The sequence below is a fragment of the Larus michahellis genome, chromosome Z (genome assembly GCF_964199755.1).
Source record: "Larus michahellis chromosome Z, bLarMic1.1, whole genome shotgun sequence".
Lineage (NCBI taxonomy): Eukaryota > Metazoa > Chordata > Aves > Charadriiformes > Laridae > Larus > Larus michahellis.
In genome coordinates, this window is record NC_133930.1 from 21,084,589 (window position 1) to 21,099,131 (window position 14,543).

At 44.4% G+C, this 14,543-nt stretch overlaps 1 protein-coding gene across 1 annotated transcript; it reads right to left on the bottom strand.

Annotated features, from left to right (window-relative positions):
- Window positions 1-8,011: 8,011 nt before the first annotated feature.
- Window positions 8,012-14,125, bottom strand: PLK2 (polo like kinase 2). The gene is made up of 14 exons (XM_074569898.1): window positions 13,784-14,125; window positions 13,272-13,379; window positions 12,994-13,110; window positions 12,671-12,800; window positions 12,306-12,393; window positions 11,806-11,901; window positions 11,379-11,577; window positions 11,142-11,286; window positions 10,616-10,719; window positions 9,851-9,974; window positions 9,342-9,582; window positions 9,116-9,245; window positions 8,917-9,027; window positions 8,012-8,797 (listed from the first exon to the last, which is right to left on the bottom strand). Exons 1-14 carry the CDS (start codon window positions 14,009-14,011, stop codon window positions 8,606-8,608), a joined length of 2,013 nt encoding a protein of 670 aa, XP_074425999.1. The 5' UTR covers window positions 14,012-14,125; the 3' UTR covers window positions 8,012-8,605.
- Between the last annotated feature and the right edge of the window lie 418 nt (window positions 14,126-14,543).

A 14,543-nucleotide genomic window follows, 5' to 3' on the forward strand; every position in this document is an offset into this window, starting at 1 on the left:
AAAGTTAGCCAGTAACTAGTAAATCCAGGAGACAGGAGGCTTACCGTTTTCTTCTTCAATTTACTTTTCTCATTGAAGGATGGGTGGTTACAATGATTTTCTATGGGGCTTCTACGTCAGAAACTATCTGAAAAGGGAAGACTAAGGCAAAAGAAGCCGTCTATTAAGAAGACACTAGTTTCACTTACTATGGATAAATTAGAAAACAGAAATTTTTACTTTGTCATTTATGCAGATGATGGGCAATCAAATGAAAGCAGCGACAACCAAAAATTCAGAAAATAAACTGTGGTAAAATACTTGGAGATAGGAAGCTCTGTACAGAACAGGTACAGCATACAAAAGTTACAAATCCCCATCACTGCTGAAAGCTTAGGCTCAGAAAATCAGTGGTTGGTTCTGAAAAGGCCACCCATATCTTACACACCTCAGGCAACAACCATATCCCTGGTGACCCACCCCACAGAGTCCCTGACCATTCGGGAGCTCAGCTTCATGGAAATAGGGTGTTTTCGTTGTTATGCCTGTTGTTTAGTCATTAGCCTTCTTCCCTATGAAGCCTTCCAGCAAGGATACCAATTAGTGCAAATGGCTTGTAATTAGCAGTGATGATTTTTGTAATGTGGATACCTTCTCAGTATGAACAGGAAAGAGCCACCAACTCATTTCACATAGTCCATAGTCAACCATCAGGAGGTAAAGATTTCCAGTTAATAAAGGCCCATGTGAGAACGAAACCAGTGACTCAGAGGACTAATGCATTGTCTTGCCATACTGGTCCCCAGTGCTAGCACCTCTAATCTAACTGGATCATTGTTAATCCTTTGTTTTACTGAGAATGTGAAAATTTTCTAAACACTTACTTCGCATTTAATGTCTTCAGAGATGCATATTGTGTGTAATAAGTGTGCTGCCTCCTGACGTGTCACCTTCTTCCATTATGTGGAGGGGAATTCACTCTCCCTGTGTGCCTCCTGCTTTCAACTGTCCCGCTCCACTCTCTTCTCCTCTTCCACCCCTTACCCAACCTCACAATAACCATCATCCATGTGTCAGAGGTGGCTGAAAGTTGGCCTCCCCCATGCTGGGCCTGCTGCAAGGCCTCCCTCAGGCCTTCCCTGTCCAGGCCTGCTGCAAGCCCTCGCTCCCCTGGGCCTGCCCCAGGCCTTCTCCAGGCCAGGGCCTGCAGCCAGACTGCTCTCAGGGCTGGCCCTGGCTCCTCTGGGCCTGCCACGAGGCCTCCCTTGGGCCTGCCTGCCCGCCCCTGCCCCATCAGGCACCTCACCTGGCTCTCTCCTTCCTCCCTGCCTCCACTTCCTTCACAACAGGTCTGCCCTGGGGGAGGGCCCAAAACGGTGCCTCTGCCTCCCGGGATCTCCCCTCCACTGGCTGCCCTAGCCATCCCTCCCCTATCTTTCCTTCCCAGGGCTCCCTCCCCCAAATTGTGGCTCTCCCAGCACCTTCTCTTCCGCCTGGTGTTATGATCTCCCTCACTTTTTACAGAACCCCTCTGTAAACCCACATATTCCCACATACCCTCCTGTGCCATGACTCACCCTCCCAAGCTAACCTTCTAATTATTTATAATTAACAATAACAAGAAGGAACTGACATGATGTGGAGATGATCAGATGTGAGGATGAGAAGCTCAGTGTAAATGCTTAGAGAGAAAGAAACAGCATCATATACTACTGAATAATCCTATAATCGCTCTGTGTACATTCCCCTTTCCATAACCCCTGCCTGACACCATCACGCCCTGTGTCCTGTTACGAGATATCTAACTTCAGTTGTAAGCAGAGACCATCCCCTCTCATTTCCATAGGTGCTCAGCACTAAGGGAGGTTGGCACATCTGAAAATCAGGCCATCTTTTTTCATTTGCTATGTAAAACATTACATACAACTGTTGCAGCCTGTGCTAATATATAATAAAAGGCATTTAAATTAGCACTAACTTGTCTCAGCTACCTTGGATTCCCTGTACTAAAAAGTCCGGCCTTTCCTGTTCTATCCACTTATTGTACCTCTCATGCATCTTTTACTGCACCTATCCATGACTTAATGTGATGGCAGACATAAGAAGCTGGCCTTGAGGATGATAAGCAAATTGCTTTTTTTTGCTTAGAAGATTAAACTTGCTTTGATAGCATAACCTTGCTTCTTTTCTTCCGCTCTCATTGACTATCCTCCTCTGCCACAGCCTACTTTATAACACACTATACTTCCCCCTTCTCCTCCCACCAGAACCAGTCTTTATTTACAATAAATAAGGAAAAAAGCCTATCACCATAAGTCATAAATTACAGAGGCTACTTTTAAAAGCAGAAAATGTCATATGTGTAGAATTTCTGTGAATTGTTATACTTCACCTATCAATTTTATTCTAATGCTGTGCCTGTGAAATCAGTGTTTGAAACACGAGCGGGAGCAGGTGAGGTCTTCCTGAGTCTGCAGTAAGATTGAAAAGTTGAGCTCAAAGCTTCTTTTATTCACCTTGTTAACAGTGTTGATGTGGTGGTCATTTGATGTGATATACTGTGAACTGAGTCCTTCAAAAGAATGGTCCAGAGGAATGACGTCCAAGATGACCAGGTTTTAAATGGGTCATTTGAATTACTATAGCACTTTGAAGTCATCTTTGTCTAGGAAGACCTAGCTGTGTGACAGGTTATCAGCCCCAAAGATCTTAAATCCAGGTAAATAATTGACACGAGCTGGTGTTTATTTCCCAGGGTGGGATCATGAGAAAAAAGAACAGAAAATCAGAGAGAGGGTAGAAATGAGATCTCCATGGAGGGAAAAAGGATTAGCTGATACATCTAGTAATAACAGTAGTACAGTACGAAATATGCTATGGAGCAAGTATCTAACCTTAATTATTTTTTAAAAGAAAGTTGTTGAATTTAAAAGAATTTTAATCTCAACAATTCATCCATTCAATATCCACAGTCAGAGTATTTCTCTGGACTGTCTAACAGGTCAGTAGAGAGATCGGGATTGTTCTCTGGTGGGAAGACTACAGAGGTTGTGCTGAAGTCATTGGGAAGGGTTGGTGAGCAGAAACAGAGCATGGAGCATGTTTGGGGCTCTCAGCTGACCTTTGCCTCCACTTTCTTTTGTCCACCTCTGCCTAAGATTCTTAGCATATGGAGAGATGCCCACCCACCCACTCATGGAGCACAGGTGTTCCACCCTCTCCTTTATCTGACTTTTGAAATTATCAGTGGAAAATAAGCAGTCATCTTCATGATCTTTCAAGATAAGTAAGGGAGACAGAGCATGGAGTAATCTTCATTTCTGGCCTGCCACAAAAGAAGGCAGCAATACATTCTGGCAAAGTGTTGGGGAGTTCATTCAGTTCTTCCACTCAGAATCCTTCATGGAAGCAACTGTAAAGTACCTTAGTTTTTTTTAACCTCTGAAGAAAAAGTGTTCAGTAACTCCTTACCTGGGCCAGCTTGGCACCAGTAATGCCTCTGTGCAAGGAATGGTTGATTTCTTGAACTCTTTTTATGTTCCCATCATAACAGTTTAAGGTGTTTCTTCAAATACTAAGTGGAAAAGAGCAATAAACGGTCAATCAAGGTAATCACAGAATCACAGAATTGTAGGGGTTGGAAGAGACCTCTGGAGATCATCTGGTCCAACCCCCTGCCAATGCAGGTTCACCTAGAGCAGGCTGGACAGGAACACATCCAGGCGGGTGTTGAATATCTCCAGAGAAGGAGACTCCACCGCCTCTCTGGGCAGCCTGTTCCAGTGCTCTGCCACCCTCAAAGGAAAGAAGATTTTTGCTTATGTTGAGACAGAATTTTCTGTGTTATAGCTTGTGACCATTGTCCTTTGTCCTGTCACTGGCCACCACTGAGAAGAGTTTGACCCCATCCTCTTGACATCCCCCTTTTAGATATTCATAAGCATTGCTAAGATCCTCTCTCAGTCTTCTCTTCTCCAGGCTAAACAGACCCAGGTCTCTCAGCCTTTCCTTATAAGAGAGGTGCTCCAGTCCCCTGATCATCTTCATAGCCCTCCACTGGACTCTCTCCAGTAGTTCCCTGTCCTTCTTGAACTGGTGGGCCAGAACTGGACACAGTACTCCAGATGTGGCCTCACCAGGGCAGAGTAGAGGAGGAGGATGACTTCCCTCAACCTGCTGGACATGCTCTTTTTAATGCACCCCAGGAGACCATTGGCCTTCTTGGCCACAAGGGCACATTGCTGGCTCATGGTCAACTTGTAGTCCACCAGGACTCCCAGGTCTCTCTCTACAGAGCTGCTTTCCAGCAGGTCAGCTGCTAATCTGTACCAGTGTAGGGGGTTATTCCTCCCCAGGTGCAGGACCCTACGCTTGCCCTTGTTGAACTTCATTAGGTTCCTCTCTGCCCAACTCTCCAGCCTGTCCAGGTCTTTCTGTATGGTGGCACAGCCTTCTGGTGTGTCAGACACTCCTCCTGGTTTTGTATCATCAGCAAACTTGCTGAGGGTACACTCTGTCCCCTCATCCAGGTAATTGATGAATATGTTGAACAAGACTGGACCCAGTACTGACCCCTGGGGAACACCACTGGTTACAGGTCTCCAACTGGATGCTGGGCTACTGATCACAACCCTCTGAGCTCTGCCATTCAGCCAGTTCTCAATCCACCTCACCGTCCACTCATCCAACCCACCCTTCCTAAGCTTACCTATGAAGATGTTATGGGAGACAGTGTGAAAAGCCTTGCTGAAGTCAAGGTAGACAATGTCCACTGCTCTCACCTCATCTGCCCAGCCAGCCATTGCATCCTAGAAGGCCATCAGATTTGTCAAGCATGATTTCCCGTTAATGAATCCATGCTGACCACTCCCTATGACCTTTTTTCCTTCTGCATGCTTAGAGATGACATCCGGGATGAGCTGTTCCATCACCTTTCCAGGGATGGAGGTGAAGCTGACCAGCCTGTAGTTTCCTGGGTCCTCCTTCTTGCCCTTTCCAAAGACTGCCATGACATTAGCTTTCCTCCAGTCCTCAGGCATGGAGAGCAGCTTTGCACTAACATCTGCCAGCTCCTGCAGTACTCACGGGTGCATCCCATCAGGGCCCATGGATTTGTGGGTGTGAAGTTTGCTTAAATGATCTCTAACCCTATCTTCCTCGATTGAGGGAGGGTCTTCCTTATTCCTGGCACTTTCTCCTACCTCCAGGGCCTGGTGTTCCTGAGGGCTGGCCTTTGCAGTAAAGACTGAGGCAAAGGAGGCATTCAGTAACTCTGCCTTCCCAGCATCCTCTGTCACCAGGGCACCTACCTCATTCAGCAGCAGGCCCATGTTTTCCCTAGTCTTGCTTTCACTGCTGTTGTACTTGAAGAAGTTTACATTCACATTTAGAATCCATCTAACCAGGCAGGAAATTCACAGTTACTGATGGGCAGCTGAAGGATCATTCTACAACCTATTTTCAGAAATAATGAAATAGCTTTAAAATGACTGAAACTTCTTCTAGTTTCCTAAGTAACCTGGAAAATGTCAGAAAGTTTGATCAATATTGCAGACCAGCATATAACCCAAATTATCTTTTTTTTTTTTTTTTGTCATATACAGTGTATGAAGTGATTTAATGAAATGGAATAATTTCGGAACACCTTAAATGGATTACAGAATGCCCTAGAACACTTGAGTGATGAGTGGCATCAGTGGGTAATACATTAGGTTAACACTGAAGCATGACCTATTTGAATCGTTTCCTTAGCTTGTTTGCTACTGGCAAGTTAGTGCACTGTGCTGTACAAATGTATACATATATATGTATATTTGCAAAAATATATTTTAACATTTGATAAAGATGTTTTGATAAGAGTACAAGAGATATTTTTTTTCTTGGCAATGTTAATTCCTGTGTCCACTACTAATACGTGTGAAACCTATGGGCCAACTTTCACCTAATCCTTTAATCCCTATGTTTTCATTCAAGTATGTATGTTCCCAAGCTAAACCCTTACACTGTGCTTGCTCTTGTTTTCAATATAAAAGATTAGGATTACTGCCTGACAAGCATAAAATCAGACCATATAACTTACTTTCAAGAGAAGGTAAGACATTTTTTATAAAGAGGAGTGGACAAGTACTTTTCTAATATTAAGCTTCCTATATGTGGAATTACAACAGGGATGTTACATGATGGGGTAAAGAAGGTCAATTTGTGAACTACAGTGTCTTATTTAAGACAGGATCCACCCTGGGAAAGAATTTCAGAACCTTTGCTCCTGTTGCAAGTTCTTATATTACAAATTTAAAGCAGCTTTCCTTCCTTGGGCTGAGGGGCTGGGGCAAAGGTAGTGTACTTTTAAATGGGTATTTCTCCTTAACCCGATCTAAACACCTCTGTTATTTTGCAATATGAAAATCAAAAGTGAGGTAAGAATATAGAGCACTTACCAGAAAGATACAGAAGGATTTAAAAAACGCCAAGCACTCTGGTACCACATATACACATTGCATACAAATAACTGATTCACTTAACTGTATTTGAGTGAGGTGCATTGCAACTCTCCACAACCAACTAGCCTCCTACAATAGGATTTGGAGCCTTTACATTGACTTTTAAACATCCCACACTTGAAGTCAGTTTATTTGCTGACACCAGCCTGAATTTCAGCCATAGAAAGATGATTTTGATTCTCAAAGAAATTATAGCAGCTGAAGTAAAGGTTCATACTTTCTCAAGCACACATACAGTCAAAAATGGAACTGTTTTTCCATTTGAAGAAGTACTATAGCTCGAGTAATTTTTGTTTTTCAAATACACTGAAACTGCATGCTTACTGGTGTCATAAACAAAAAGGGAGATCTTGCTTTGTAAAGGAAAAGGGCTCAACAGTGGCTGTATGCTTGCAGCAGAATTAGGTAAGTCATGGCCTCCCAAGAATAAAATCAACCATTATCCCTTCAAGAAAGCAGACAGCTGGGAAGCTGCTCACTATAGAAATTATATATATTTAACTTCACTGAACTGCCTAGAGTTACATTAATGAATCCATCTGGAGAACTCAAATTAGGTCTTCCTGTCTAGACTTGAGAAGTAAATAAATATTACCTAATGCACGGCATTCAATACAAGGAAAACAATCACATTTATACACACTTGCTGCAAGATGGAGCAAACCAGTGACACCTCCTCACTATTTTGGGTTGACATCTCTACCTTGTTTAGTGTGCACTTCATTAGACTGGCTGCCTGCTCCTTGCATTCAGCTGCTTTGAAACACTGATGGCAATAGAGGTCTGTCTTTCAGAACAGGCCTCATTCAGTTATACAAAGATTAATCCAAATAAGCAATTAACTACTGCTTGCTGCTTGAATACTGGCTTGAAAACTGGTATGTGTTTATGTAAGTACAGGTGCTATGCAATATCTAGAGAGAAATAAGCCCAGCCCACAAGTAGACATTCCCCCCCTGCACCAAGTCATGAGTCCTCAAAAAATCCCACCTATTTGCATAGTTTAACAAATAGCATTGCCTTCAGTTTGGGATAAAAATTGCTCTAATAAGTCTATGCTTACTAGCAATTGGATTGCATGAAGCAGCAGGCCATCTCTATGCTTCCTTAGCTGTTTTGAGCTGCTTTACAGAGAATTTAAGGCATACCATAAATGGTATCTGGTCTAATAATACTTGTGGTTGTCTAACATTATCAACTCCATAAAGTGAGGCCAAAGTTGATAGTAAATTGGCCTTTCATCTTGTGTTTTGATTTTACTTTGCTGGGGTTACCATTTAACCAAGGGCAGAAAGATATGCACAACAGAGGGGCAGTGATAGGTATGGACAATTCATTCTACCATTGAAGTGTCAGGATACTATGAGTGTGCCTAGACACAGGCAAACTACTAAGTGCTAGGGCCTTACATTCATATCCTGACCTGGACCAGACTTTTTTAAAATGGCACAAGGAAAGCAGACATGCAAGATTTTTGGCAATGCAAAGCAAAGCATGTTAAGTTGTCTTGTAAAAACAATGGAGAACAATGCTGCAGATTTCCATTCTCTTTATTGCCAACAGATTTATATTTAAAATGCCAAGGTCCAAAAAAAAAAAAAAGTTGTGTAATAAATACTTCACTTTAGGCTGCAATAAATACAAAAACATATTAACAAGGAATGCACTTTGCCAGCCACAAGTGTGGGTATTTTTGAAAAATAAAGAAAAAAAAGAGTATGGCCATAGTTCACAGTTAAGCAGCCAGAAGCTGCCTACTACAGCTATCCCCAACAATGGAGCTCTCCCTTCCCTCCCCTTTCAGATGCATATTCACAGTTTAACTCCATCAGAAATGCTGTCTTACAGAGCAAGCAGTCACACTCTGCTCAGAGTTCAAGTCAAAAATATCTTTAAACACACACATCAAGCAAGGAAAGCTATGGTCCAAAAAACTCCCTGTCAAACTATTATAGTCCAACAGTAGGTTTAGGCTTCTGTCCAATAGATGCGTGCCCAGCACACTAGGACAGTAAATTTTTCGTACCACCACACATCCATCACCAACATACTAGTTTCTCCACCATCTCCACTGTAGATTTCACAGTGAACAAGAACGTCCGTTTGGTTTAACGGAGTCAGTTCCTTCAGTTACATCGCTGCAGCAGCATGTTCAGAGCATATTCCATTCTGTGTTTTAGTTCCAATGAGCATCCAGAAACCAGAAGAGTTGTCAGACGACACGCTGTGGATATCCTCTCTTCATTGATGTAGGTAAGGAGATACTCCTCATTCTGATTGCAAATGATGATTTTTGTGTGATCATGATAGAAGTTCACCTGTAAAAGAGAAAAGTTCCTGTTTGTATACTTTCTCCTCTCGGTTTCTGGCACTTACTGCCATAAAACTACATAAAGTATTTTAGAAACATTGTCTCTGGTGATGCTACCAAACTTACTTGAAACGTGCCATCATTGAAGAGCATCATTAATGCTTTATCAGATTTAAGCCACTGCAAGAGGTAAAGCCTAGGCCTGCGTACATCTGTTAGGCTGGGCAAGTCTCCTCCCTAGGAAAAGGAACAGACATTACATTAATCTCTCAGTTCACATTCTGTGCATTTTTGCAGCTCAAGATCCAAAAGAAGCTGAACTTACATCCATGAGGTTCTCTTCCATGTAGTGAGAGAAATACTTCAGTACAGTTACTTGGCTAATGAACTGTTCAGGAGCCTCTGTGGCTGAGAAGACAGAGCACTGGCCTAGCTCAGCATAGTAGTGGACTGTCCTGTAGAGGAGAAAAAGTAAGGAGGTTAGAGATGAGATAAAAGCATTTCATGTTTAAACCGCCTTAGTGAGTTCTCAGTTTTGTAGTTATGCTTACTTTTTGTCTGGCAGAAGGCTCATATGCGCCCCATTGTTGAAAAGGACACCAACAGTGTGATCTGACAGCTGGTACCCAAAGCCATACTTGTTGGAGTAGTCCACCCATTTTGTAACCCACTGGAAGGATGCTGTCAGCTGTTCTTTGGGAATGCTGTCTGCTTCTGGCATGTTCTCCAGGCATCCTCGCAATACCCTTGCAACTGTATCAGCAACACTCCCCATGGTACTGTCTTCAAGGCCTGAAAGAGAAGCATTATTAGACTGACAAGAGCACACAGACAGCAGGTCTTCATTCTAAATGTTTCAGTTATCGAGACTGCAGTTTTAAGAAGTTTAGTCTTTATGGCTTTCCAGTTTTAATTCTTCCAAAATATTAGCTGTAAAATTTAAAGAATCAAAAATAGGGGTGGGAAGGAAAGCAGCTGTTCATTTCAAGCTTCTGAGTCCAACACGTGAACAAACTAAAGGTGGGATTTAGAATTAGAGATTACACTTTGCTGCACTTACATTCACTACTACTGCTGCAGCTTCCCAAAGTTCCCCTGACTATCATACGAATAGAGTCTCCAATCTGCTTAGTTTCTGGTACCGCTCCCGGCTTCGCTACTGTTGTGATTAGAGGCTGGATTTCCTAGAAGAGATGTCAGACATGTAAACATCAAACATAACACAAGCCAAGGCTTATACACAAGTTTTGCATGGCTCTCCTGTCTCTCAACAAATAAGAAATTCTAGGGGAACTGGTATTAAATGTTTCCAGCAAGTACAAAGAGCTGCTGTTAGACTGAGCTTAAAGCAGCACACCAGGTCTTTCCATTTCTTTAGATCTTCAGTTTGCATCTTACACACTATTAATCAGTACTCTGCTCTCCTACCCTAGCAAGAGAACAGCTGCATGCAGGTCTGAACACCAAATGGTAAGAGTTGGATCTCAGCAATGTATTCTTTAAGAAGTCCTAGTTAATCATGAACAGAATCCCTGTATGTGGAATACTGGGAAAGAGCACCTGGCAGACAAATTACCACACAGGTGACAATGGACTCTAGGCAGATACTATAATTACTCAAAAGCTAAAATTGATAGTCTGCCTACAAAGGCTAACATACTTTGGTGAAGCTTGGCTAAGCCCTCTTAAAACAACTCCTGCTAATCATTTAAGCTTGATTATGCTGTGTACAGCCCCAGCTCTGATATCCAAGTCAAATATAATTTAATTATAGCTACTCCACCCAACTGTTATTGGATTTGAATTGAATGGCACTTGCATTTACCTCATCTGTTCTGTGTTTGTGAGGCTGCTGGGTTATCGATGTCTTCTTCAAATCATGCCTGAGCTTGTAGATTTCTTCATCTTCTTTAGCTAGTCTGTCTGTAACTGTAATACAGAAAAAAAATAAATACTTAATGCTGCATCTGGAAGTACTGTTCAATTACAGAAAGCCTACTAAGTTAGCTGCAGAAAGTGCATTGTCTCCCTCCAGTACCTTCTAAACCTGCCACTGTTTCCCAGAACTGCAGTACCATTATACACAGATCACTAAGAGACTAAACTTTAACAGACACTACATATTAACAGATGCCCAATATAGAATTTTCAGTATGCCATAAGCAGCATTTACTTACGTAAGCTGGCATAAATTGCAGGCTACCATCTTTACTTATTGATAAAGAGGTCAAGACTAACCCAGGGAGGAGACATAAGTACAAGTGCTCCGTTGCAATCTCATAGCTATACATTACTAGTATGACATTGATAGCGTAAGAGATAAGTGGATTGTACCTATGCTTGAAACTTACTATGTGCGTCAAAGCATCTGGCTTTATCCTTTTTACCAAAGAGAGCAGCAGCTGCTTTCTTGAAGAAATTCTTAGCAGGACTTGACAAATGGAAATCAGGAACGGTGTGACAACAGATAGCAGAAAGTCTATCAGGTGTAAAGCCCTGTGGAAGTGAGATTCAAAAAACAATTATTAGACCACAGAGTGCATTTCTAAGGTGGATATTTTTCAGCCACAACACTAGACAATACAAACCTGTAAGAAAAATTCATGTCTAATTATTTCATCTAAACTGGGCCGATCTTCAGGATTTTTTGACAACATGCTAGCTATTAAGTGTTTCGCAGGTGCCAAGAGAGATGAAGGCAGGCTGTATCTTGCTTCCCTTATGCATCTGTACGTTTCTTTAAGATTTGTGGTCTCAAACGGGGGTCTTCCCAACAGCATTGTATACCTGTTTAAAAGGAAACCAATTTTATTTATTTATTTTACACACCCATGATACTTTTCTGCAACTACTGAAAAGGCTTTGTCTGTCTCCCAACACAAAGGGGCATTTCTGCACTTGGGCTAGACACGTATAAAGGGTGGCAAACTGTTGTAGTACTGCATCCCCTTTGAACTCTTAAAAGCCTAAGCCAATGATAGAAATATTTCATTTCAAAGGCACTGAAGTACTTACATTACACAGCCTAAGGCCCAGATGTCAGATTCACAGCCATGCCCTTGTTTGTTGAGGACTTCTGGAGAGAGGTAATTTGGTGTGCCACATATTGTTCTGCAAATCAAAGAGGCCACAGAGCCTGTTAGTATTTCAGATAGAAAGAGGAGGGAAGCTATTTTTCATAGGGCTGGTTTTCTTCTCAAGTTTGGACAAGAGCTTAGAGACTCCTAAAGAGGAGCTGTATGAATGTTAATATTGAAGATGTGATGAAACACATCTACGTGGTAGAGGAACAGCAGACTACCCGCACTATTCGTCAGTCAGGTACCCTGCCTCTGGCATTTGTTATTACTCAAATGCTCAGAGGAAAGCAGAAGTCAAAGCACAGCAGCCTGCTTTCTAGAAGGGCAAGCCTTGATCCCAGAAGCAATTAGCTTTTACTATGGAACAGGATTTTTCATTTCTAAATGGATTTGGTTTCAGTTACTACTAGACTTTGCATTTTTTCGGGCTCCTACCTCCTCCTGTGCTCCAGTGGTTCCAGCCTAGCTGCCAAGCCAAAGTCACCCAGTTTTAGTTCCATGTTCTCATTAATGAAGAAGTTACCTAGCAGACAGAAATTCCAGTTAGCCCTTTTCTTGCAAGGTAGGAATGCATTTGCCACAGGTGCTGAGTCATATGTTGTTCAAAGCCAGAAGCTAGCCAAGATATTTTTTTTTTTTAAGTAGGAATGCTTAATGTCATGCCTTAAGCACTCCAAGTTTCCACTGTAAAGACAGACTGAGCCAATTCTATTAATTAAGCTATCGCCATACAAGTGTAAAGTGGTACAATGCTGACAGGGCTGGAGTGTGTTTTGAAGTCAGCAAGGAGCAGACCTTACCTAGTTTAAGATCCCTGTGCAAGATTTCCTGTTCATGAAGATACTTTAGCCCTGACACAATTTGCCTGAGGTAGTATCGTACTTCTGGTTCTGTCAATACCTTCCTCGCTTTTAAGATGTGAGCCATTGACTGCAGAGAGAAAACAAATACAGAAGCGTCACAGGACATTCCCACACAAGATTCACCTTAAGCAAAACTAAATCAATGCATGCGAAAATGACAACTAAAGAAGCCACAAAAGATACCTTTTACACATCACACATTTAAATTAGTTGCAGATTCCAGGTAAGTAAATACTGAATTTCTCCTAGTTGATGCTCACCCTTCTACTGCAGTACTCCAGAAGAATGTAAATATTCTCTCTGTCTTCAAAGTAGTGGTAAAACTGCACAACGTGTCTATGATTAAGCATGCTGTGCAGCTCAATCTCTTTATCAATCTGAAGAGACAAGGCAGGGAGGGGGGGAAAGACAGCGTTGTTAGCCTTGCATCCACAAGGTTGAGCTCATATCAAAGCCGTTTCAGGAAAAGGGCTGGGCAATCCGGCACACAAAGAGAGTTTCAGAAGAAGAAAAAAAAAAGTCATTCACGCACACACACCTTTTCCCTTTGATGAGGTTTTGCTACTCTGCTGTGAGGAATGATTTTTGCAGCATAAACTTTATTTGTTGTCAAATCCGTCATCTCATAACATTTGGCGAATCCACCCTAGAGAGGCACACGAGAAAAAAGGCAATTACAGAAGGTATGAAAGAAGTCCCACACTTAGTCATTCACCAGCTCACGTATTAGTCAAGGCGCGCAACTTCCTTCGCACCGGGTAATTTAGTAAAAGACAGGTCTCGGGTTCATCCCCCATCTGCAGGTCGGCCCTGCGGCTCCCCCCGCCCCAAATGCGACACCGAAGTCGCTCCTGCAGGCTCGCCCCAGCTGCAGGCACGATTCCGCTTGTAACAAGGGGCAGCGATGAACCGGGGACGGGAAGGGTGCTCGGACCCACAGACCCGCTGGGACCTCCGTGAGGGCCGGGGTCCGGCGTCCCGGCGCAGCCCAGCGTCCCCCGCCGCCCGCTCCGCCGACCGGGAGGGCCGGGTGCCCGCCGCTGCCATTACCTTTCCCAGCACCTTGCCGCGGCAGTATCGCTTCCCCGTCGTGGGGTCGGTTATAATCCGGGAGACCTCGGCGGCGGGGTGGGCGTGCTGGTGCGGCTGCTCCTCCGCCTTCTTTCTCCGCGACTCGCCGCCGGCCGCTCTGCCCACCGCCGCCTCGCAGCCCTTGGCGGCGGCACCACCGCCGCCGCCGCCGCCCGGCGGGTAGGCGATGGTCCGCAGCAGCTCCATCCCCGTTCCTCGCCGGCTCCGTCCTGCCCGCCGGCCTTGCCCTGACGCCCTTCTCAGCTCACGACGCGCTCCAGACACCCAGCAGCGCCCCGGACCGTCGCTTATATTGCGGGCGGCGGCTCCGCCCCCGCCGCGGCGGGACGGCCCCTGCCGGGGACCCGCTCCGCCCGCCCGGCTTGGCCCGGCCCCGGGGCGGCCCGAGGGGGGCGGGGCCGGGCCCGGCCGCCCTGCCCTGCCCTGCCGTGGCCCGCCGTGGGCCCGAGCGGCTCGGCGGGATAGGGGTACATCCCTCCGGGAGGGAAGGCGACGAGGGGACCCTGGGCACAAGGGTGACTTCTCCTGACTTGTGTGGGGCAGCAGGGGTTTGAGACAGACGGTCGGTGCTGTGGCCTGTGCCAGCAGCCCCCTGACAAGTCTCTGTCGCTGCACGTGGGGGAGGGAAGGAGTTTCTCCCACCTCTGCCTAAGCAACTCCGCCACAGCGGAGAGACAGGTTTTTCTCTTATCTCAGTATGAAGCTGGGGCCCGTGGCC